The sequence below is a fragment of the Schistocerca piceifrons genome, chromosome 1, assembly GCF_021461385.2.
Source record: "Schistocerca piceifrons isolate TAMUIC-IGC-003096 chromosome 1, iqSchPice1.1, whole genome shotgun sequence".
Taxonomy (NCBI): Eukaryota; Metazoa; Arthropoda; class Insecta; order Orthoptera; family Acrididae; genus Schistocerca; species Schistocerca piceifrons.
In genome coordinates this window covers 1002618422-1002645607 of record NC_060138.1, presented here as the reverse complement: position 1 = coordinate 1002645607, position 27186 = coordinate 1002618422, and the positions used below count along the sequence as shown (strand labels likewise).

Below are 27186 nucleotides of genomic sequence, written 5' to 3'. Positions count from 1 at the left end.
CAGTGTTTGTTCCGCTATCATATAACCATACAATAAAGGATCCTTCTTTCTATGTATTCGCAATACATTACATTTGTCTATGTTAAGGGTCAGTTGCCACTCCCTGCACCAAGTGCCTATCCGCTGCAGATCTTCCTGCATTTCGCTACAATTTTCTAATGCTGCAACTTCTCTGTCTAGTACAGCATCATCCGCGAAAAGCCGCATGGAACTTCCGACACTTCTTCCTTTGGTCGTCCTTGTTGTGAAGGCGATGGAGAAACTGCACCCTTCTTCAATGTTCTGACTTCAACAACCGATCCGTGTTAGAAGTAATAAACTGGTCAAAAATTGACTTATGAAATAGGTAGTGCACTGACAAAGCAAGTTTAACATTTAATGATGCCTGGGGCCGCATACGTGCCGGCGAGCGCTGTGACTGGTCGGCAAAGCATGCTCTGCGCATGCGCAAAAGGTTTCAGCGCTTTTAGCGCCGTGAGCCGGTGCACAAACGACCCCCGTATTGTTGCGAAACAGTCGACCAGAGAAGCCGCAATCTCCGGCACTAAACTGTTTGCGTTCTCACTTAGGAACTGCAAAGGCTGCTTGGGAATACTGTGGTGATTGCAGACCGAGCGCCGCCACACGGCAGGTCTAGAGACACTTCCTAGCACTCGCCCCAGTTGTACAGCCGACTTAGCTAGCAATGGTTCACTGACAAATTACGCTCTCATTTGCCGAGACGATAGTTAGCATAGCCTTCAGCTACGTCATTTGCTACGACCTAGCAAGGCGCCATTATCAATTGCTATTTATCTTGTGATGCATATACCGTCAGACCGATGTTCACCAATTATAGATTAAAGTTAAGTATTCCAACAGATACGCACTATTTTTGCTAGTATAATTACTTTACCTGTTCCAGACCTCACGCCAGCCTGCGTGAGCTTAAACGCGTGCCTTTCGGCTACCCGTCATTGTGGATTGGCTGTCTTGCCAGTCCACAACAAATACGACCTGAAGTAAAAGTACACATGTTTTTCATACGAAAAAAAAGTGATGAATTTGATTTTCACATTCTTATTCAATAATTTTACTCATTATTTTACACAATTTGGTGAAAGGTGGCCGCGGAACCCCTAGAAAGAGCCGGCGGACCCCTAAGGGGTCTGCGGACCACATGTTGGGAAGCACTGGCCTAGCCTATCCCTGTAACTGCCCTCTATTGCCCATCCATCTTCTAGCCAATGCCTTTCCATTTGCTGCACCTCTTTAATGTTCACTCATGAGCTTTACCCAAGACTGTTGCCCACCCAATTTGGGCCACAGCAAAACGAAAATGTAATTGTGTATGTATGTGCATGTCTATATGTTTTGAAGAAAAACACAAGCTGAACTACTACTTCGGAATTCTTATTTATGTGCCTATATGGCAATCAATGCTTCCACACACAATGAGTCATTATTCTTCAACTGTTTTCTCTTTCCATCCAGCATAACCCACTGTCAAACATATTTTTAAAATAACCAAGCAGATATAATAAGGAAGGCACAAACTCTCTCAGATGAAAGTAAGTCCATTACCTGAAAGAGAAAATAATGTTCCCTAGATTCCAATATGTGTGTATCACAATAGATGCAATGTTTGAGCAAATAATCATCTCAAAGCTAAGTCCAGTGTTTTTTGTTATTATGAGCCTAAATGTGAACAAACAATTATAAATCACACAGTTAGAAATTCTGTAAGTGTAGTGAGATACCACATTTGAGACTGTCACAGTTGCCAACCAATGTGGGGTAGTATTGAGGCTACATAGAAAATCACCTTGTGTTGTGATCCCTAGAAGGCTTATGTCCTGAATTCAGACAAGAAGCTTTAGAACTCTATTGATTTTGCATGGATGCGTAAGAGATAGGACTGTGCTTTGCTAGTATTTGATAGTTAACCCAATTATAATGAATTGATCCATTTCTGTCAGTTAGACATTAGCAAATCATATACAGATTAAGGGAGTATCATCCTATTGGTGAGGTGGTCACTGCAGATTGAATCCAAGGTAAATTTGGGGTAGGAAAGGGAAGACAATCAGCCATGCCATTTCCAAAGACACCATTCCGGCATTTGTGTTAAGCAATTTAGGGAAAGCCCGAAAAACCGAATTTGGATGACTGGATGGGGAATGATCAACAGATGTACTGTACCTTGTTAATTCAGATATTGGAAAAATAGTTTTAATACATGTTTAATTTTATTGTGAGAAAAATACACCAATGATGTAATGAGTGCCAGGTCAATACAATGAAGAGAAACTTGTAAAATGTATCAATAAACGCTAATGTTATTATTTTAAATGTATAGTAACATATTATTTTACTATTTATACAGGTTGTAAATGACAGTTGTTTACAATGTTCCACAGTGGTGAAGAGGCATCAAGACGAACAATTTCGTACAAGTCAAGTGTGGTCCATCAAGTTGGGAAGATACATCAAACTGGCCTACAAAAAACCTAAGTAACAGCACATGTGCATAGCATGAGATTTTCATATTCTCTCATTTTCTATATGCAAACTATTGTTCTAGAGAAAACTACATACTATATCTGTAAGCTCAACTGCTATGATATCTTCATTGTGGATGCACAATAGGGTCCGAACGTCTTGCAGGAATACAGGAACGCTGGAAACGAATGAGATAAATGAAAAGGGATGCTACTTAGTAGTGTGCAATAAGCTGAGAATTTCTGTCAGACAGAAAGTGTCCTTGGATAGCAGAAGCAGTGAAGGCAACCATTCACCTAAAGTGGGAAATCCGATTTCAAGTTCTGGGCCAGAACAAAATTTTCAACTTTTGTGATTGAATTATTTCAATGCCCAATTGCAGCTAATGATGGTAGCTCCCTAAAAATATTCCTAGAGAAAAAAATGAATAGAACCCTCTGAGCAGGAAATTTAATGTAGTTTAATTTTGTGCTTGGATACTTTTTTATTGGAGGCCACAGTTTTTGAGTTATTCAAGAAAAACATACAAAAGTGACCTTCAAGAGTGCCCCTGTCCACATTCTCACCCCCTCCCCCTCCCCCCCCCTGCCCCCTTCCGATGGCCAGGATTTTTTAATATGTTGTTGATGGTACTTCCTCGTACAACTGAACACAAGTTTGTAACTAAAGGAATTACTTTCCATATGTAGCCTTTTTTGGGTTTAGAGGACTATTTTGTTACCGTTAGCTGTTTAAATGTGCCCATGAGGGCCATGAAAGAAAAGTCATTTTTCTACACATTACACAAAAACTAATTAAATTGAAAACTCAATCCAAAGTTAACTGTTGCAAGCACAGTAGTTTAGTAGTCAGAAGACCAGACAAACAAAACAATTTAATTGTTAACTGTATGCCGTTAAAATTCATAAAATGAGGTAGAATTTACACAAACACCAATTTTACAATTTCTGTAAGTGCACAACTAAGTATGTGGCATAATAAGCCCAGTCAAAGAAGACAAAAAAAAGGCAGAATGTGGAAAATAATTCGTATCGTTGCAAATTTTGTACAGTGTTAGGAGGGAGAGCTGTGAGCAACATACTAAAACTCCTGACCAGTGTGGTGTGTGTATAGGGTTGGGGCTGCATTTGAAGGTCACTTTTGTATGTTTTTCTTGAATGATTCAAAAACTATGGCCTCTAGTGAAAACATATCACAGTATTAAAATTTCTACAAGAAAGATCAAATTCATTTTTCTCTAGGGCTAATAGTTTGCACATAGAGTGTGAGAGAATATGAAAATCTTGTGCAATGCACATGCACTGTAGCTTATGTGGTTTGAGGAATTTCCTGACTTGCTAGACTACAAGTGCCCTGTATAAAATTATTCTTCTTGACTCTCTCAACGCCACTGTGGTACACGGTAAATAATTATCATTTACACCAAGTATACAGAAGATATTTCAGTGTTTCACACCTTATCAATGCAATCAAAATAAAATGAAAGAATAGAAGAGTACCAAATATTCTAGTCCTAATGTGCAAATACTAATCCGGTGCAAAATATATGGATGTGCGAAAGACATGAAAAATAGAATGAAAATTATAACATTCAGCAAGTCAGAGCAACAGAAATAATATATTTCATGGAATTTAATTAAATGGGTAAGAAGAAGTGTGTCTGTTAACTGTCATTGGAAAAAATTCAGTTTTGTTTTTCATATATCAATCTTGATAAGATGAAGATAAGATGAAGAACAGTAGCTGTTGTATTTCTAGAGGTTCCTTTGGTAATGCGTATTATATTTTTGAGTTTCTGAATATCAGATTTTCAAAACCAAGCTATTAAAACATTAATATAAAATCCAGACTCTTGTACTCCTACTCTTTATTGCAAGAATCTTGTCTCCATCAGAATCTGATCAGACAAAATCTGATTAAATTATCAGTTAAGTGTTTTTAATCCCTTTTCAAAAAGCAGTACTCTCAGTCATTGTCGGGAGGATCACTGACCCACTCAAGTGATTGCTCATGAAAGATTTTGGGTTTCTTTTTATTTATTCTGTTGATGAGTTCCTGAAGACATACTTGATTATGGGAAGGATAGATTGCTACTCACAATACAGAGGAGATGTTGAGTCACAGCCGGGCACAACACAGAGGTTGCAATACACTTAAGTTTTTGGCCAAAAGGCTTTCTTCTTAAGTGGAAAACACATACATACATTCACACAAGCACAACTCACACTGGCAAGACCACTGTGTCCACAGAGACTTTTGCAGTGGCACGATTGAATAAAATCTTCTCAGTTTTCAAGTCACGTCAGTTCCAATACAATTCTAGAGCTTTCAATGATCGATGTTGAAAGGAAGCAATGGGAGATTCTTAACGCTTGTAGGGGGATGGGAGTGACATTTTCAAACATGGTGCCGACCCCTTGCGCCACCTGACATCACTCGGTCCATCTTTTCAGTCCTCTCTCATTGGTGCCAGTGGCCATAAGTGGGAAATAGTGCCAGCCCCAACAGTCAGTAGTTTTACTCCTGATGATGATGCCAGAGCTAGCCATCAAAGGCTTGAGAATTTCATGGGAATTGACACGGCTTGAAAACTGAGAAGATTTTATTCAGACAAGACCACTGTCTATGGCCACTGAGGCTTCTACTTAAAGGAGAAGGTCTCTTTGTTGAAAGCTTAAATGTATAGCAATATTTTTGTTGTGCCTGCTTGCAACTCAGCATCTTCTCTACATGGTGAGTAGCAATCTGTTCTTTGCATAACACTGTCATTATTCCATCCTGGATTTTCCACTGGTTGAATACAAACATGCATTGACTATATGACCTCATCCTCTTCCCATAAAATTCAGTTCTTGAGAAAAATGTGACCTCGTATCTAATTTGTTTTCATTTTTTGTATCTTGTTCTAAGCATAAAAATTCTAGTTATCTCACACTTTTTACATTTGTGCACTTTACTTTAAGAAGTACTGAATATAAATTATAGGCACCAATGAGTAGCTGGGTAAATACACAGTCAAATCATCTAATGAAATCACTTCTAATTATGATTATTACTTTTCATGTTAGAGTTAATAACATTCATCATGATATAGTTCTCCAGTATGAGCTGTCCAGATAGCCGTGCACATTCAAGTGCTTCTTCCACGACCAGGAGGTGCACTCGCCCCGGACTGAATCTGCACGGCATATTAACAATGGTCGATGAGTCGGCCAACCTGGATATGGTTTCTAGGCAGTTTCCCACATGCAGATAGGTGAATACCACACTGGAACCCAATTCCTGCCTCAGTTACACAGTTTACAATCATCTGGAAAACTTTCCTTTACTTTCTCAAGAGTTACACTGCACGAGACAGTAGACAATTGGGGTAAACATATTCTGCTCAGTGGGTAATGGAGGAGTATCTGGCCCCCTCTTAAACTAACCATGCCAAATCTGTAAGTAATCATGTTCAACCTGCATTGATGTGGGACAAAGACACAAGGGAGAAAAAATAAGATATTTCTCCAGTACAGACCCTAGTGTAGTTTAAATCACAGTGCAAAATTTGCCATTAAAGGAAATCTATCTCATTTCACTCTGACCAAATACTTACTTTTGATATCACATCATTCCAGTCGGTTTTCAAACCATAACCCGGATGACATAACTTTGAATCCCGAAGCTGTGAAAAATTTGTGATATTTGCACTATTCCTGACCACAGCAACTACTTCATATTCATAATCATCTGAAATAAAGGAGGAATATTTATAAAATTTAAGTACATGTATTACAAAGGTTCTGATTTTGATGAGTACATATTATTGTTATCTCTACCTTCTATAGAACATAATAAGAACAGAACATGCACCCTACGTGCTTGTAAACATTTTTAGTTTCTTTGTATACCATTCACATGCAGATGGTTACCAAAATAACAGAACTCTCAATTGTCCAGGAAAGAAAATCTGTCATGCAGTAACCCTTATTATTAATGTACTGTGATTGGATTCCAGAACTGAAGTGAAAAAGTCCATTCACATACTATAAGGTGATGTATTATGTACTTGTTCACATGGTAGGTGTGAGGTGTACATAGATAATGCAAAATAAAATTTAAATCTGACTTTGAATGAGGTCAGTGCCAGCTTATGGAAACACACGGTCTTGCAACTAGTGTGTAGGTGACTACCTGAATGTTAGCTACATAAAGGGAGGCCGTTATCATAGTGGAAGTTCAACAAAGAGGGTTAAAGGTGGGCATAATCCAATACCTATAAGTTAGAAAAACTAAAAATTGAAGGTACAAAGAACTGCCGCGATACTGTGACGGTGATATAAGATCAGCCTGGTTCTGTCATCAAAATCCGTCAGCTTTACGTACAATATACATCTGGGCTAGTGGATTTCTGCTAAGCAGGTATCACAACAAAAATGGAAATTGTGTTTGAAATACAGTAGTACCCCGGATTTACGCGGTAGATGGGACCGAACGGCAACCAAGAAAGTCGAATTCACGTAATACAGGGGCAATTTTGCATATAAATACATACAAGTTACGTTCAGATGGAACGAGAGACTAAAGACAACAATGCAATTGAGAAGAAAAATGTACGACGATGCAGCAAATTATATTACAATGCAGTATTGTGCATTGCAACAACGTAAAGCGAAGTTAATGTGACGTACAAGGCTTCATAAACTGTTAACAATGTCTAACGAGTAAAATTTTTTCTTCGCACGCGAAATTTCCTTGTGGCAGGCGAATAAATTTTTTATTCCCGTTCTATAGCAGAAATACGCATTTCGCTGGAGCCTATTTTTTTTTTAAAAAAAAAAAAATGTAACTCTTCTTCAATTCAACTGAGGCCTCCCCTCACGCTTGCAACCGTCATTTGATTTTCTGGGTCTAAACAAACAGGTTCAACATTTTCTAATGCTCATGCATCTCTGTGAGTTCATCAATTGTCACCTCCTGATTGTGTGAATACAGCAGTTCTACAACGTCATCACCATCGACGTCAAAATTTAATTCTCTGGCAAGATCGACTTCTTCTTCAATCACATTATCAATTTGATCAGGATTTGGTGATGATTCCTGCTGGGTTTCGATTGCGGAAATAGGGGACGGTTTTTTCGAGGCACCAATTAAAGTTTTTTTGTGAAATTTCATTCAAGATTGTTCACTAATTCTCACGGCATCTAAAACACTGAATTGCTTCCAAAAGTCTTTAACAGAGAGCTTGTTGTTTAGACTTTCAGTTTTTTCAAAATATCTCAGTTTTTTGCTCCTATTGCTTTAACGTCTATTTTCTTTTTTAAAGAGCATAAAATTCTCTAAAATTTTGATTCTTGCCATTTTTTTCTACTCCCAATATCTAAGGCGCTACAGCGCCTCAAAAAATACCAATTTTTCAAATTTTGAGCTTAGTGGCAAAATACCTTATTTTTGAACACTATTTTTTCAGTTTCTGTTTGTGTAGTATAAATACATTATACATCATGTTATATGTTGGAATTTACCACCTCACTTTCAGGTATTCAATTTCTCTGTATGCAACATGAGGATTGCTGGGCACCCAACTGTTGTGATTCTTTCATCACTACCTATGGGCCACCTCAGCCCTGGTATTTGTAAAACTATAAATACATCATTAAGACGCACACACACACACACACACACACATACACACACACAAAATAAATTGTCTCAGGAAACTGAACTGAACATCTTTGGCGCCCTTAAAACCCGAAAGGTTTTCCCTTTACACACGATAAAAATTCTTATGGGTATCTTCCTACAGAACAGACCAGTTTCATTCATGTGGGTTGAACACGGTATAGCCACCGTCTTCTATCATGGACTTCAGTTTCTTTGGAGAGAGTGAGGCAGTTTATTGGCGCTTGCCGCCTCTGCTTTCCGCGATGATTTAACATTGTTACCATCTGGGTGATTTCAACGACTGAGCACTTTTCACAGCTTCGAGAATTTTCTCTTCACCGTTTATAATTGTTCTGACTGTTGGTTCCCGTAGATCAAACTTATCTGAATGTTCACAGATTTTAATTTTTTCATGGAAATTTTTCTTGTTTGATGCAGACGAATCAATTCTTCTTCGTTTGGATGACACAGTTTGAATGTATCAATCAAGCCAGTCTCATTTATCAAAACGATGCCGCGCGAAACACGTCCGAAGACGTCGTGACCTGAACACTGTGTGGGCGGAGTGGAGGAACAGAAGTACTAGGCGCTGTAACAGACGAATCGCTTAATCCGGATTTGCATCGAGTACGTGCGAAACAATGTGGCCGATATATTCGCTATCAGCAGGGCACGTGTGGGGAGAGTGGTATTGCTGGGGGTTACGAGCAGGCGCTATAGGGGAAATGCCGTTATAAACTGAAGCCCAAACTCATTTTTTTTTTTAATATTACGTGGAGCCCCTCCGTGCCGACACTTGCATGGTGACCACTCAAGATCTGTAACATCTCCTTCAGCCAGTATCTAAAAAGAACTACGCCGAAAACGCAAAAATAGCAGCGATTTATTTTCACCTGGTTTGTTAACCATTTATAGCTTTTAAAGAAGCGCCATGAATGGCGAATTCAGAGTAAAACCTACACATTTCTCTTGCTGCTATGTTAAAATTTGCTTCTTTTGCCAAAAAACAGGAGTTTACAATGTAACTTCCCTAAAATGTGCAGACGGAACTGAGGAAAAGTAAAGTCATGAAGAAGCACATCCTCAGTACAAAAATAAACATGTATTGTCTTGTTGTTGTTGTTGTGGTCTTCAGTCCTGAGACTGGTTTGATGCAGCTCTCCATGCTACCCTATCCTGTGCAAGTTTCTTCCTCTCCCAGTACCTACTGCAACCTACATCCTTCTGAATCTGCTTAGTGTATTCATCTCTTGGTCTCCCTCTACGATTTTTACCCTCCACGCTGCCCTCCAATACTAAATTGGTGATCCCTTGATGCCTCAGAACATGTCCTACCAACCGGTCCCTTCTTCTAGTCAAGTTGTGCCACAAACTCCTCTTCTCCCCAATCCTATTCAATACCTCCTCATTAGTTATGTGATCTACCCATCTAATCTTCAGCATTCTTCTGTAGCACCACATTTCGAAAGCTTCTATTCTCTTCTTGTCCAAACTATTTATCGTCCATGTTTCACTTCCATACATGGCTACACTCCATACAAATACTTTCAGAAACGACTTCCTGACACTTAAATTTATACTCGATGTTAACAAATTTCTCTTCTTCAGAAACGCTTTCCTTGCCATTGTCAGTCTACATTTTATATCCTCTCTACTTCGACCATCATTAGTTATTTTGCTCCCCTTTACTACTTTAAGTGTCTTATGTTGTTCTAAAACCCACAGCATTTCTCATTTCACCAGCTATCTATAACCCTTAAAAATTACATTCTTTCATAAAAAAAGTCTGTAGTTAGTGGAATAACACATTATGTGATGAAGTTTTGCATAATAACCATAGGGCAAAATACTCTCCTGCTTGCGGGCTATGATTTGCCAAGATCTCACATCGATATCTGAAACTGTTTATGAAATATGAGAAATGTTGTGGATATTTCACTATGGATTTATCACTGGCGATCGCGATCGCTATTGAGTATGCTACATCATATCATGTTTCTCGAGATTGGTAACAGAAAGAGACCTCCACCCAAGTCTAAAGAAAAATTCAAAATGTTAGCTAAATTTCATATGCAGCAACATGTTACGTACACTACTGGCCATTAAAATTGCTACACCACGAAGATGGCGTGCTGCAGACACGAAATTTAACCGACAGGAAGAAGATGCTGTGATATGCAAATGATTAGCTTTTCAGAGCATTCACACAAGGTTGGCGCCGGTGGCGACACGTAAAACGTGCTGACATGAGGAAAGTTTCCAACCGATTTCTCATACACAAACAGCAGTTGACCGGCGTTGCCTGGTGAAACGTTGTTGTGATGCCTCGTGTAAGGAGGAGAAATGCGTACCATCACGTTTCCGACTTTGATAAAGGTCGGATTGTAGCCTATCGCGATTGCGGTTTATTGGATCGCGACATTGCTGCTCGCGTTGGTCGAGATCCAATGACTGTTAGCTGAATATGGAATCGGTGGGTTTAGGAGGGTAATACGGAACGCCGTGCTGGATCCCAACGGCCTCGTACCACTAGCAGTCGAGATGACAGGCATCTTATCCGCATGGCTGTAACGGACCGTGCAGCCTCGTCTCGATCCCTGAGTCAACAGATGGGGACGTTTGCAAGACAAAAACCATTTGCACGATCAGTTCTACGACGTTTGCAGCAGCATGGACTATCAGCTCGGAGACCATGGCTGCGGTTACCCTTGACGCTGCATCACAGACAGGAGCGCATGCGATGGTGTACTCAACGACGAACCTGGGTGCACGAAGGCAAAACGTCATGTTTTCGGATGAATCCAGGTTCTGTTTACAATATCATGATGGTCGCATCCGTGTTTGGCGACATCGCGGTGAACGCACATTGGAAGCGTGTATTCGTCATCACCATACTGGCGTATCACCCGGCATGATGGTATGGGGTGCCATTGGTTACACGTCTCGGTCACCTCTTGTTCGTATTGACGGCACTTTGAACAGAGGACGTTACATTTCAGATGTGTTAGGACCTGTGGCTCTACCCTTCATTCGATCCCTGCGAAACCCTACATTTCAGCAGGATAATGCACGACCGCATGTTGAAGGTCCTGTACGGGGCTTTCTGGATACAGAAAATGTTCAACTGCTGCCCTGGCCAGCACATTCTCCAGATCTCACACCAATTGAAAACGTCTGGTCAGTGGTGGTCAAGCAACTGGCTCGTCACAATACGCCAGTCACTACTCTTGATGAACTGTGGTATCGTGTTGAAGCTGCATGGGCAGCTGTAAGTACACGCCATCCAAGCTCTGTTTGACTCAATGCCCAGGCGTATCAAGGCCGTTATTACGGCCAGAGGTTGTTGTTCTGGGTACTGATTTCTCAGGATCTATGCACCCAAACTGCGTGAGAATGTAATCACATGTCAGTTCTAGTATAATATATTTGTCCAATGAATACCCGTTTATCATCTGCATTTCTTCTTGGTGTAGCAATTTTAGTGGCAAGTAGTGTATGACCATTAACGAAACGATGGACACATTATCATGAAGCTGACATACAAAGCTATACATACTGCAAAAATGAAATTTCTTTAGCGAATACTTTCCGTAAAATCATTTGGGAAAGATTGCAGGGCGTGCGCCTCGACTCTGTCATCGCCGACCGACCGAAGGTGGTAAAAACTGTCGGATTCCCCTTCTGAAGCAACGAATGAAATTCTCCCAGCGCTTCGAACGAAAACTGGTCACTGCCCATCGGCCAACGTATCTCGCGCGGACTCCAAAACGGGGTAGCCTATGTCGGGGTATTACTGTACTGCTGAAATCCTGTTGAATATACAAGGTGTTTAGCTTTGCTTCCGCCGTTTTTTCCCCAACATTTTAGGCATTAATGAAACAAATTGGTTACACGTGTACCATTCAAAGTATTTTCCATCGCTGGCCACTACTTTCTCCCATCTTTCGGGTAGTGTACGAATCCCACGTCGAAAAAATTGTTCATCTTTTGAAGCGATCCACGAATCGATCCAATTTCTGACTTCTTCATGAGATCGGAAGTGTTGGTCAGCCAGGCCATGCGCCATTGATATAAACAGGTGATAGTCAGAAGGAACAATGTCTGGAGAATACGGCGGGTGGGGTAGAGCTTCCCAGTTTAACGTTTCCAAGTCCTTTTGACCTCTTTTGCAACGGGGGATCGAGCGTTGTCGTGCTGCAAAATCACTTTATCGTGCCTCTCGCTGTATTGCGGCCGTTTCTCTTTTAATTCTCTGCTCAAACGCATTAATTGCCTTCGATAACGAGCACCTGTGATTGTTTCACTTGTTTTAACACCTCATAGTACACGATGCCGAAAGCTGGTCGCACCAAATGCAGAGCATGATCTTGGAACCGTGATATTCGGTTTGGCCGCCGACGTCCAGCAGGGCCGGGATATCCTCATGATTTTTTTGCGTTTTGGGTTATCATAATGAACCCATTTTTTGTCCTCGATCATAATGCGATGCAGAAATCCCTTCCGTTTTTGCCTCTGAAGCAACTGTTCAGAAACACACAAACGCCGTTCAACGTCTCTTGGTTTCAGCTCACACGGAACCCAAGTTCCTTCTTTCTGAATGTTGCCCATAGCCTTGGGACGTTTTGAAATGGCTTGCTGTGTCACTCCCGCTAATCGTGTCAATTCTTCTTGAGTTTGAAGCGAGTCTTCACTCAGCAATGTCTCCAATTCTGCATCTTCGAAAACATTCTCTCTTTCACCACTATGGCGGTCTACGACGTTAAAATCACCGTTCTTGAAGCGTTGAAATCCCTCACGACACGTTGTTTCACTAACAGCGTCCTCACCAAACGTATCTGATAGCATTCGATTAGTCTCAGCTGCTGTTTTTCTCATATTGAAGCAAAACAGTAATGCCTCCCGCAAATGACGAGAATTAGGCTCGTAACGTGACATTTTCAATCAAGTTCAACTTTATGATGCAGACACAAATCGACTAACGTTTGAATGAGGTTATATTGACCGAGGTCCAAGCTAACTGCCTGACGTTTGCGATCTGTTTCTTTCGACTGCTGCTTACCGTTGTTGCCACCTATCGGCAAACGCCGGAAGCAAAGTTGTACACATTTTAACAATGATGATTCAGAAAGATTAATACAGTTTGAACAGTCCTCAGGTACTCTGTGCTTACTTTCAAAGTTAAGACAACACTATATGGGCATTTTAAATTCCACAGCTATCCTAGTCCAGTACAATGACGTAATGACTGCACTAGGTTTGATAATGTTAGATGCATACGAAGCTGTGTTTTCCAAGAAATGTAAAAATATATGATTAATGAGGTCAACCGAAGTCAGTCAAGACATACAACACCGGCAAATAACGAAATGCAAAGATCAGAAAATGAACAATCAGATAGTGTGAGTTGTGAGTAATCCATCTTTTTTTTGAAGCGTTCCTATTGATTTCATTACTCTTTGTATGGAATGGGCAATGTTAAACATTGACACAAAGAACTGTTTGTAAATTTTGGTACGATTGGAGAGGCTTTACTTGCCAACCATAGACGTCAGTACTTACGTTTTCGAAAGTATCGCAGCTCATTTGTGACACCTATATCTCTAATTTTTGAGGTAATTGCTGCTTGAATGGTCTCAGCATCCAGGACAGTGAAGTCAGCTCTGTTTTCTGACACTAATCTTAAACAATCCACTCTGAAAAAAGACGATGTCATACAGTCTACGTTGCAGCTAACAATACTTTTCAAATTTGATACATTTATTAAATTTGTGTGTACCTGCTGTTACCAAGCACACATTTTGCTTTGCTCTGGCCGTCTTCAAGAAGCTGACAGTATTTCTTTGCTCTTGTATCGCCGCTAGGTCCTTCCACCACACACATTCGATCTGAAACACAATGAAGGTGACACTTTAACCCACTGCTACCACTATAATAACACATTTTAACTTGCTACTCTTTCAGTCTCAGATATGAGTGCCTTAGGCTAGAGAAACGGACAGAAGACGAGAATTAGACCCGAGTAGCAATAATACATTGCCTGATAATGGATAAGTGACGTGAACTAAAGCAGACTTTTTCTTTTTCACTACCGTAAAACGGTGTGAATAGAAACAGCAGGGTGAATAGAAACAAAACTTCATGTACACAATTACTTTAAATACTATAAGGTAGTATAGAATTGCAAGGAAATTATGTTTTGTTGCGTTGGCAGCATTGGAGGTTGATGTTTATCCTTGTGTCTGTATCGATAGTTTTTCAGTTGTTTTCCTACCTACTTTGAACTTCTCTGGTAAGTAAACATGTATTCTATGTATGATAGTTACTGGCATTGTAAGTACTAGGTATAACATTTATATAAAACAGTAAGGGCTGGATTTTGTTTCACTTTCAATGAAATCAGATCTGTGAGTTTTCAAATTATTTGGGTTATGTTTATAAACTTTGCGGCGTGTTTCTATCCACCCCACAATACCAAAATCTAAAAAAATCTATTAGTATGCCATATTAATACCATATAGTTCTCTAGTTATGTTACATGCACAACTAACATATTTTCCTTGTTTCAGAGTTGCTGTTCAAATATGCCACTGAAATACAAACCTATCACAGGAGGTGGATACAAAAAACACAGACCTAATCGTATGAACAATGCCCTCTCTGACATCAAATCGGGAGTTTGCTTGCGGGAAGCAGCTGAAAAACATGGGATTCATTGTAGCGTACTATACAGACACCTAAAAAGAGGTGCCAACGTTAAACCTCGGGGTGGACAAACTGCCTTTTCTTTTGAAGAAGAGAAGCTGTTTGTAGACGGATTGAAAATATGCAGCGAATAGGGCTATCCTTTGACTTTAGAACCTCAAGACTTCTAGTAAAGGATTATCTGGACAGAAGGGGGAAGGAAGCGAGAAGGTTTACGAATAATCTCCCTGGTCGTAATTTTGTGGAATCACTTATGAGGCGACGCAAAGATCAATTAGCAATGCGAATGTGCCAAAACATAAAACCCTCCAGAGTTGGTGTTACACCAGAAACTTCAACAGTTAATTCGATGAACTGTCAAAGTAAATGGAGAATGTGCCGCCGTCTAATATACGGTATGGCTTCAGTAGTGAAAATACCTAATTAGTCACTCATGTTATAAAATACCTGATTATCTAGATTCAAGGGCAGAAAATTCCTGTTAGCTACATGGCAAAGAGATGTATTCATTGTAAAGTTGGATGGTAGTTGTTAGTGTCTCATAAATATGACGCCATTTCTACAGACGTAGATAATTATTTTTTGTTGAAGTAAAGACAATTATGTTATCAAGTAAATATTAAGCTACTAATAACAAATTAGCACCAGTTATTTAACATAACTGAGGAAATTTTCTGCAAAACAGTGGCTTTCCTTCATATTTACTATGTTGTATGGTGTTAATGCAGTGTACATCTCATTTGTTTAATGTTGATGTATTCCTTGGCGTGTTCCACATCCTTTAACATTTGGCTTTATGGGATATGTCGAACACGATGGATGAATGAATTAGAAAGTTGCCGCAGTGGCCGAGCGGTTCTAGGCGCTACAGCCTGAAACCGCGCGACCGCTACGGTCGCAGGTTCGAATCCTGCCTCGGGCATGGATGTGTGTGATGTCTTTAGATTAGTTAGGTTTAAGTAGTTCTAAGTTCTAGGGGACTGATGACCTCAGATGTTAAGTCCCATAGTGCTCAGATCCATTTAAACCATTTAGAAAGCTGTTCAGTTTTGACTAGGAAATAGTAAAAAAGTGGCCATACTGAAAGAACTATCATAACATCCTCTCTGAGTTATGAACAACCATGTAGCTATAGGATAACTGGAACGAGGTGTGAACCAGTCTCCTCAGAAGACTGCTTTCAGTGTGCACCCATCTGCAAAACTGAAAGTTTTTCATCTATCATCGACAAAAACATTTATACAAGTCCACGCTAATAACTGGATGTATAAGGATTCATTGCTCACCCAAATCTGTCTTGCTAAACTGACTTTATTCTCTACAGAAGTAATTGGTGCAGCAGAATGATTTCGATAAGAATCTGATGTTGTTGCACGCTATCAAATGGTTCAAATGGCTCTGAGCACTATGGGACTTAACATCTATGGTCATCAGTCCCCTAGAACTTAGAACTACTTAAACCTAACTAACCTAAGGACATCACACAACACCCAGTCATCACGAGGCAGAGAAAATCCCTGACCCCGCCGGGAATCGAACCCGGGAACCCGGGCGCGGAAGCGAGAACGCTACCGCACTACCACGAGCTTGCACGCTATCATGAGATGCTGATTCGAATTCCATATTTTGAATGGTTCTGCTACGTCACATTGTTGAGTTTCAACAAACTAATAGAGGGGAGGGGGGGAGAGGGGGCGGCAGAGGCGTGTGGCGACGAAACATAATTGCTTAGTTACTGATGTAGACTACCGAACTTGGCGCGGAATGCGAGGAGGACTGCTATTTCGTTGACATTCAACGAATTTCCCAATCGGCTAATCTGCGTTCATTTTTTGATACATAACAGTAGAAGCCCTGTAGGACAGGTGGACCCAGTAGCATATACCGACGGCGAAAACGCATTCAGTTACTTAGTTTGTAACATGCAGATCGCCGTATCTGGGTCTGGTTATCTTCTCGTAAAGTTCGTATACGGCACTATAGGCATTGGGTTGGTGCATAAATTCATGGCGTTTTTGTTTTGCGTGTTGGTATTTCGGCTGCTACGGGTTTATTCATTGATGTCTTTTTTGTTTATTGTTCACTGTTGCTATCTGAGTTTACGTGTTGTCTTTTTGTCATTCGGAGATAATGAATGGAGCTGTGGACGCTAGTAAATGAAGTGCCAAGTGGAGAAATCGGGACATTTCCGACATATTCTTCTGTTTGAGTTCAACGAAGGAATGACAGCAGCGGAGGCAGCCAAAAACATTAGCGCTGTGTATGGGGATAATGCCACTGGACAGAGCACGGCAAGAAAGGGCTTTCTCGTTTTAAGGAGAATTGTTTCGACAGTAGCGGCTCTCCACGTTCAGGAAGACCTTCGGGGTTCAATGATGATCGTTTAAAAACATTAACGCACAGTGATTAACGTCAGTGTAATCGAGAACTGGCAAATGTGATGAACTGCGGTCATTTCACCATCGTGCAACATTGACATGCAATGGGGAAGGTTAGAAAATCGGGCGTATGGGTACCGTATGCTCTAAGCCAAAATCACAGAAATAAGCGGCTGGCCATACGTGCATCTCCGCTTGCCCGTCATCAGTTGGCTCGTGAACAACACTGACCATTCCAATCCTGGCCGTCACTGGCGACGAGATTGACGTCTTTATGCTAACGTAAGTAAAAGAAAAGAATGATTGAGTCCAAACAAAGCAGAAAATCCCCGCACCCACAAAAGATAATGTTATGCATCTAGTGGAGCAGCGCCGTTGTTGCGCGCTACGACATTCAGTGTCAGCAACTAAGACGTCTTGCGGACACAATCCAAGAACAACGGTCAACAAGATGCTGCTCCACGATAACGCCCGCCCGCATTCTGCAACACTGACAACAAACACTATACAGTATGTCAGTTGGTAAGTCATTCCGCACCCACCTTATTCGCCCTACCTTACGCCCTAAAATTTTCATCTTTTCCGCTCTCTATCGAAAACCTTCAAGGAACTTTCTTTCCGGATAAAAATGCGCTTCGAACCTAACGCAAGACGGGTTCTTTGCCTCAAAATCACGTGATTTCTAGAGTCGCGGAATACAAAATGTATCCCAACGATGGCAGACTGTTGTAAATAGTGAAGGAAAATATAGTATTGATGACCAAAGTCTTTGTTGTGTTTGTTGAACTTTTGAAAGAACTCCAAGAACTTATGGATCAACCAAATAGTTCGAGAACAAAGTATGGTTCCCAACGTTGTCCATCGATTTAAGTGGCGACAGCTTTTATTAACTGTAGAGATCGCAGTATTTCACTGCGGAAACCAGTCAGGCTTATTGTAAGATTTTAAAAATTTCTAGCGGCACTATGCTCTTTTGCGTCGATCTGTTGTTCTGTTCCTTCAGCTTCAGCCCGGCGGATGCATAGTCGTTGAGGAGATGCTGTTGGAAGCAGGAGGTTTAATGTTTAACGTCCCGTCGACAACGAGGTCATTAGAGATGGAGCACAAGCTCGGATTAGGGAAGGACGGGGAAGGAAATCGGCCGTGCCCTTTCAAAGAGACCATCGCAGCATTTATCTGAAGCGGTTTAGGGAAATCACGGAAGACCTAAATCCAGGATGGGCGGACGGGGGTTTGAACCGTCGTCCTCCCGAATGCTAGTCCAGTGTGCTAACCACCGCGTCACCTCGCTCGATACTGTTGGAAGCCTCTTGGTTCATGTGGGCGGTCAGCCGCTCAACAGTTGCATGTCTATTCGGCTCGTACATATCTCTACAGCCGCCGTTCACCGATGTTATCTAACGGCCCGTGTGTAACACCGAAAATGTAGGATGCATGGACCTCTATCGATATATAACTTTTTTTCTGAATTGTATGTAAATATTTGTAATTTAAATGCTTTCTTTTAATAAGTAAGGGCATTGCTTCACTGTATGTGTAAATTTAGGTAGAAGCCTGTTGACGTTTCATTGTATTTATCTGTGTCTTACTGTGAAACTTATAAGCTCTGGGAAAAAGCCAAAGGAACTGTTATTTGCATCGACTAGCAACGATAATAGCAGTGCTTTTGCGTTGTACAGTCTTTGGGTAGGGAGTTGTTGCGCGGAGCGCGCGTGGAAAGAGGGGACGGGTTGCAGCGCTTGTAGCGTGCGGAAGTGTGGTGACAACGCTCTCGCGGTAGAGACCACAATTTTCGGCGGCATCATGTACGCGCCTGCCAGATGTCTAGTAGCAGGAGTACGGACAGTGGACGGGCGGAAGAAGCTGTATTAATTACGATTGCCCGTTCCTGTAATTAGCCGTGGCTCCGCAAGATGCTACCGTCTTCAACAACAGCAGCAGTTCCAGCAACACAGTTTCCTCGCTGGCTCCGAGTTTCGTCGTATGCACAGCACTGAGGTAAGACTGTTCATTGGTAGAAATTATTAACAGCAACTCAGCTGCACAACTGAATGTGATTTGATTGATAAAATTTTTTAAAATAATAATCAGTTAAACTCAGGGCGATTGTGTCCTCATTGACCCCAGACATTGTTACCAAGCAGGATCCTTGTTCCTTTTTTTCCTTATATGCTACCTGAGTGTCATAAGAAACAAACTGAATAGTTACAGCCAGTTTATTAAGGAATAATTTCACTTTTAAGAATTTTAGCCTCAGTCTACTTTCAATTAACTGTTGTACAACAGAGGTTTCAGTATATGACTAAAGTAAAGCAATTTAATTTTTCAAGTTTGAGAATCAATCACTGGAAAAAAAAATTCAAATCTAAAGAAATGCACAAATTAAGAGTGCAGAAGTTTTATTTATTTTACATATAGCTTGGAGCACATGGCTGTTTGGTTTGGTACGTATTCTAGTGTTTAATTCTGTTCAAGTCAGTAAAAAATGCTCAATTGTTCAGACAATAATATGAAATCCAATTTGCAAAATAAGTAACGGCAAAGTAAAAAGTGCTTGCTTTTTTTCTAAATTTCTTTGATGACGTTGTGTTGAGGTCACTGAAAGTCATTGTTCACGTAACGTAGTTCAGTACTAACATACAGTTTAATTACATATTTTCAAATCATTACTCGATTGCCTTTTTCAAAATTTAATGCCAAACATAACGTAAGAATGACTTCTCAGTTCAATACTAACATACAATTTAATTACATATTTTCAAATCATTACTCGATTGCCTTTTTCAAAATTTAATGCCAAACATAACGCAAGAGTGACTTCTCAGTTTTCTTTATCATTACGTACTCACTTAAAATTAGTGTCCTTTGCGTTCATTAGCGTAACTTTTGGATCATTGATCAGTGGTACCCCTTCTCTGTCCAGTGTTGTTCGTGAGTGAATGCACAAAATAACTTTCATATGCCAAATTATAGCCCTGTTCACTTTAATCACTTTTTATTTTTAGTAGACTTTCCATCAGAAGGGTCTACACGCGATCCACGGTCATATTTTATACTGCAAGCAGGATAGGCCGATTAGTAAGAGGGAGCACCACAGTTACCTCGGCGCCGGCTTTGGATAGCACAATTTTGCCATGTGCGGTATACTTTAACCGTGGCGGCATATGAACAATTTACAAACTTATCCGTTTCTTTACAAACTTACCCGTTTCGAAAGTACTTCCACCTTTGGCCCAAAAACCAATGGTCATGCCCGTTTGGGCGTCAGAGTAATCGCTTCTCTCTGCATAATAACGAGTAAGTCTGTTTTCCACATCTCCCCCCCTCCCCCCCCGATACTCTTTATGTATCCTCCACTGCTAGTGCTGCCATCTGCCGTCTGCGAGTGGTTATTGCACGTAGACATTGAACATAAGCGGTGGTCACATTAATACGACTGGACCGTTATCTTAATTGCGTAAGCCCTTTAACGTAAGAACGTAACTATTAATGTGTAGATGATGATAATCGCTTAAAATTTTTCAACTTTGCCGATAAGTACACGAAATACTGAAAATCAGAAACCGTTAAATAGGCAACTAGGAACTGGTAGCGTGCACCATCTTAGGCTGAGTTCACATTGGTACTGGTAACAGTCGCCAGACGTCGTCGCTATGGAGGTCGCCCGCTGACTTCCACCGACAGCTTGGTCGCAGTGCGTCCGTTCTCTTCCGTCAGTTTATGGCGGGATGGAGGAGGTTGGGTAGCTCAGTTATTGGAAGAACCAGACAAGTTTCACGAATATATTACATCAAGAGAGAAACGTTCTGTTACCTACTCGAGATGATTCGTGGTGATATTGAGGAGCACAACTTAAAATACAGTTCAACAAAATACACATATGTCCCTTAATCTGAAATGTCTGTCATTCAGCACACATGTGAGAGAGAACATGAATTTTAGGATAAGATACTCTGATAACCTTAAGCACTGAAAAGTGGAAACACCTAGGCCTTCACCACATCTGCAAACCACCTCGTAACGGAATCACCATCCTATTGGCATAAAAATAGACATCTAATGCCCAACTACCACAACCCAAAAAAGATCTACAGTAGCTTTAAGCTAAGATACGTCATCCTTCTAATTTTATCCCGATATGATATTGCCCATTCTCGATGTCATGAACTCTTCCTTTCCTGCGCTATGCTTATTAGTTTCTCACAGTCCATATTTCGTATGAGAATGTCGGGCAATTCGATCTAAGAGAACAAACGGATCTGAATTTCACCGATCGTCGTTCGAAGGGTGTAGGATCGGGCGATAAGATCGGCTGCAATGTGGACGCACACGTACTGGCGTACTGATTTGTAAAGATCGGTGATGTCGGTCGTCGGCAGAATCCACCGGTGCCACTGTGACCGCAGCCTTAGCCTTTCAGTGATGTAGATTCTGAGCTCAAACGTAATGAGGTATCTCAAATAGAATGACCTACTCCACGCCAACCAGAACTGATTCCGAAAAATATCGGCCTTGGGAAACCTACCTCGCGCTTTTCTGAAGCAACGCCCTGAAACCTACGGATCAAGGCAGTCGGTCAGTCAGACACAGTACTTCCACAAAGCGTTTGACAGTACCATAACTACGCTTATTATCGAAAGTACGATCGTATGGGATATCAAGCGAAATTTGTGACTTGATTGAGGCTTTAATAGTAGGGAGGACGCAGCGTGTTACCTTGAATGGAGAGACTTCAACAGATGTAAAGTGACTTCAGGTGTGGCCCAGGAAAGGGTTTAGGGATCCTCGCTATTCGTCTTATGTATTAATGACCTGAGAGACAATGTTAATGGTAACTTCAGATTTTTCGCAGACAACGCTGTTATGTGAATAAACATTCAGTCAAGTCAAAAACTTGCTTCCAATGTTCATAAAGGAAAAATATTGCACTTCAAAAAGCGAAAAATGTAGTATTCTATGACTACAATGTCAATGAGTCACAAATGAAATCTGTCAGCTAATACAAATACCCGGGTGTAGCAATGTGCAGGGATATGGAATGGAAAGATTACATAGGCACAGTTGTATGCAAAGCAGGTAGCAGACTTCGGTTCTGTTAGTATCCCCGGCAGACGCCAAAAATTCGTCCAAGTTCTACCTTGGCTGCTCCCGGAAGGTGAACTGCCTGAGTCAATGACCAGTAGACTGCCAGCTAGGGGGAAATGCTAAGCGAGTTGCGGCAAACACGGAAGTTGTCGCAGCAGGGGGAGGGGAATGACCGAGTGCCCAGGTCTGCGAGTGAAGCACAATGACATCATGGAAGCCGGTCATATCGTTATACTAGTGACAAAGCAGAGTTTCGTAAGAAAGACAAGACTAGGTACAGCGCAACTTTAAGTATTCAGGTTTCGGGCCAGCAGAAAAGAGCCTCTCAAAGGTGAAGTTGTGAAAGTCTGAAGTCACTAGGAGAGCTGATACCGAAGGAAAAACCAGGGCCGGCCGCTGTGGTCGAGCGGTTCTAGGCGCTTGTCTGGAATCGCGCTGCTGCTACGGTCGCAGGTTCGAATCCTGCCTCAGGCACGGGTGTGTGTGATGTCTTTAGGATAGTTCGGTTTAAGTAGTTCTAAGTCTAGGGGACTGATGACCTCAGATATTAAGTCCCATAGTGCTTAGAGCCTTTTTGAACCATTTGATTTGAAAAATCAGGACACACGATATCATAGCCATCCCCACCGCAGCTGACCGCACTGGAAGCGCCAATATAAATATCCCACTCCTGTTAACAAATGGGTTATTGCTGAGCGATGAGTGCTACACTTATGGGTCGTGGAGGCCACGATCACCCAGCAGATCTGCTGGAGACTGAACTGCATGATCTGGACGCCGTCCATCATCCGTGTTCGAATGGGTGGGAGCTGTTACTACTCATCCTGTTCCTGTGGCAGACACGGATGTATGCTGGCTCCTGTCTCCTCAATGGGGGCCGAGCGTTGAGCCCTGCGAGCCAGCGAGTACTTCAGGTGGACCTGGGGTGAGACTCGTGAGTGTAAATCTTCAACGTCCACGAGAGCACTTTGCAGATTGATACAGGGAACTGGAGGCCGCTGGAATCGGCGGGTCAACGGCCCCGTCGTGACGTTGCAGCCACTACCTGAAGCTTCACTGTGCTGGCGATACTTCGAGATGAACTCACGCCTGTTTTCTACTGCCGACGAGGTGTTTCTACTGCTGACGAGGCGCTAATTTACCGGCCTGGTTGTGGCACAGCGCTTTGGAAGACAAACTTTATTTCTGCCTAATGAATGTGTTATTGACAATAATATTTTCTTGGTTCTCTCGAGCATAATTAGGACCTCAACACTGTGTCCTGATGACTGCGGGAATATGGTACTGGACCCCAATAGTTCTTTGGTAGAATACTAGCGAAATGCATTCTGTCTACGAAGGACGTTGCTTACAAAACTGCCCTGTGATCTATGCTAGAATATTGCTCAAGTTTGTGTGGCCTGAGAGAGGCGATACTGAACTTATACAAAGAAGGGAAGCACGAATTGTGATACGTTTGTTTGAGCCACAAGAAAGCATCATGCAGGTGCTAAAAAACCTAGCAGATGCTTTCATGAAGCAGCATCAAGTTAAGATCGCAAGAATGTGATACAAGTCCGATATATTGCTCGCGTGGGGTTCTCGAATACAAGATTAGATTAACTGAAGTGCACATCAATGCGTTTAAGCAATCATCCCACGCTCCACATGTAAATGAAATTGGAAAAAGCCCTACTAATCGGTACAATGGAAGTCACTCTCTGTCATGCTGTTCACAGTGGTTTCTACATCTACGTCTAAATACGTACTCTGCAAGCCACCGTACGGTGTGTGGTGCACGGCACCCTGTACCACTACTAGTTGTTTGCCTTCCTGTTCCGCTCGCACACAGAGTGAGGGTAAAACGATTGTATCTTTGCCTCTGTATGAGCTCTAATTTCTCGTAGCTTATCTTCGTGGTCTTTACGCGAAATGTATGTTGGTGGCAATAGGATTGTTCTGCAATCGGCTACAAATGCCTGTTCTCTAAATTTTCTAAATAGTGTTTCTCGAAAAGAACGTCGCCTCCCCTCCATGGATTCTCATTTGAGTTCCCAAATCATCTCCATACCTTGTGTTGCACGAACCTACTGATCACAAATCTAGCAGTCCGCCTCTGAATTGCTTCGATGCCTTCCTTCAATCTGATCTGGCACAGATCCCAAATACTAGAGCAGTATTCGAAAACAGGTAGCACCATCGTCCTAAATGCGGTGAACCACTGTTTTCTAAGATTCTACGAATCAACAGAAGTCGAGCATTCGCCTTCCCTGCCACAGTTCTCAGATGCTCGTTCTATTTCATATCACTTTGCAACGTTGCGCCTGGATGTTTAAACGACTTGACTGTCACCCAAGACACTAGTAGCACCGTATCCTAAAATCACAGGTTTGTTCTTTCTACCCATCTGTATTGACTTGCTTTTTTCTACATGTCGAACTAGTTGCCATTCATCACACTAAAGAGAAAGTGTGTCTAAGTCATCTTCTATCATCAATCACTCACCTTCGACACCTTTCCGTACGCCACAGTATCATCCTCAAACAACCACAGAATGCTGCCCAATCTGTCCGCCAGATCATTTATATCCATACAAAACAATAGCTTATCAAAACTAGACATGATTGTGTTATTGGGATTGCTGTGATCGTTCTTTTAATAAAAATATGGCATTTCAGTCTTTGATCGCTATTTTTTTATTTTCAATGACCGGTTTCAGGCTAGCTGCCCATCTTCAGATCTCTTAGATAAAGTTAAAAATAAGATTAACAAGAGAGGTATAGTTACTGACAGAACTATCTTAGTTTACAAAAAGAAATTTTGGAATGTATTAAATGACAACGTACCGTATATTGCAGTTACAGAGTAACCTGTCAGTACAGAACTGTTGGTTCGCTGTCATAACTAAAGTAATTTTTAATCTGTTTAAACCTTATATCACAGTTTGGAGAAACTTGACTGGTAAAAGTAAAAAGTGTCCTCTATCTGTAAGAATTGTGCATATACACTTAGATGTTAATGTGCGAATACACTTTTTAATATTAAGACAATTTTTAAAGAAATAACATATGAATAATGTTTTTTTAGTTGATCATGAACTGAAATAATTTACACAAATTTAAAAATTTATAAAGAAACTTAAAAATATAATTAAAACATACACAAATTATTTTGAAAATGTGCGACCACTATGGTCACAGGTTCGAATCCTGCCTCGGGCATGGACGTGTGTGATGTCCTTAGGTTAGTTGGGTTTAATTAGTTCTAAGTTCTAGGGGACTGATAACCTCAGATGTTAAGTCCCATAGTGCTCAGAGCCATTTGAACCATTTTTTCGAAAATGTGGGTTTCCTCTTCTTTGTATTGATAGGTGGTGGAGAGGATTTCTTTACGTCAGAGCGTATATAGCGCCACGCCAAGTCCTCTTGCGCCGCGATACGGGGAACATTGCCGTCATATCAATCGGACAGCATTTGGAGCGCAAGTAAAGGATAGTAAACATGAAGTGAGCAATATAAATGAACAAATAGAGGTGCTACATAAAGTTCCAAAAAGTCTATATCTCAACGTGCTCGAAGAAATTGAAATATACGCTCATCTAATGAAAAACCCGGCCCTCCTACTTAATGAGCAAAGTGATTTTATGCACAGGAGGTATTATGAGATTTTTAAAGACATGTTTTAGGCTTACAGCACGCTCCAGCAAGAACCAGCTGCATCGGAACGGCCCTCAGCGCGGCGGAAGATGGCTCAAATGGTTCAAATGGCTCTGAGCACTATGGGACTTAACTTCTGAGGTCATCAGTCCCCTAGAACTTAGAACTAATTAAACCTAACTAACCTAAGGACATCACACACATCCATGCCCGAGGCAGGATTCGAACCTGCGACCGTAGCGGTCGCTCGGCCCCAGACTGTAGCGCCTAGAACCGCACGGCCACTCCGGCCGGCCGCGGCGGAAGAGGACTTGACGTGACGCTGTGTGCGTTCTGACGTAGGGAAATCCTCTCCACCACCAATCAATACAAAGAAGGGGAAATGCACATTTTCGAAAGAATATGTATATGTTTTAATTATATTTTTAAGTTTCTTTATAGATTTTTTAATTTTTGTAAATTATTTCAGTTCATGTTCCACTCAAAAAAGATTATTCATTTGTTATTTCTTAAAAAACTGTCTTATTATTAAAAAGTATGTTCGCCATTAATATGTACGGCGAAAAAATAACATGTTAGTACATATGCACAATTCTTACAGATAGAGGGCACTTTTTACTTTTACCAATCAGGATTCTCCAAACTGTGATACAAGGTTTTAACAGATTGAAAATTATTTTGGTTATGACAGCGTACCAATAGTTCTGTACTGACAGGTTACTCTGTAACTGCAGTATATGGTATGTTGGCATTTAATACACTCCAGAATTTCTTTTTGTAAACTAAGATAGTTCTGTCAGTAACTATATCTCTCTTGTTAATCATATTTTTAACCTTATCTAACAGATCTGAAGATCTGAAACCGGTCATTGAAAATAAAAAATAGCGATCAGAGACTGAAATGCCATATTTTTACAAAACAATAGCGGTCCTATCACACTTCTCTGGGGCAATCCTGCGGAATATAGATATGGACGTAAAAGAAGTGTCTGGTGAAACGGACGAACACGGAGCAAGAAACTGTGCCACGTTACGCAAGCGGATCCGCGTAAGGTATTCCGTCCCGCATTGCGAAAAGCATACCAGTGTCGTCAAAAAAAAAAAACATTGACCGAGCTACGCAGTAGGTGCACAGGATGCCACGTGAACCAGCAACCACCTGGCGCCAGTTCACGTCAAAGACGATTTTTCTACAACGGGCGATAAAAAAGTTTCCGTTCGTAGGCCGTACAGTCCAGAATCGATATGGCAATCAGGAA

General features: G+C 41.2%; 1 protein-coding gene across 1 annotated transcript in view; it reads right to left on the bottom strand.

Annotated features, from left to right (window-relative positions):
* Nucleotides 1–27186, bottom strand: part of LOC124794662 (transferrin) — a 189992-nt gene that overhangs the window by 32751 nt on the left and 130055 nt on the right. Inside the window, exons 2-4 of the mRNA XM_047258233.1 lie at nucleotides 13904–14012; nucleotides 13687–13820; nucleotides 6080–6213 (exon numbers count right to left, since the gene is read on the bottom strand). Of these exons, the coding sequence (XP_047114189.1) occupies nucleotides 6080–6213; nucleotides 13687–13820; nucleotides 13904–14012 (377 nt within the window). The remainder of the gene's footprint in view (nucleotides 1–6079; nucleotides 6214–13686; nucleotides 13821–13903; nucleotides 14013–27186) is intronic.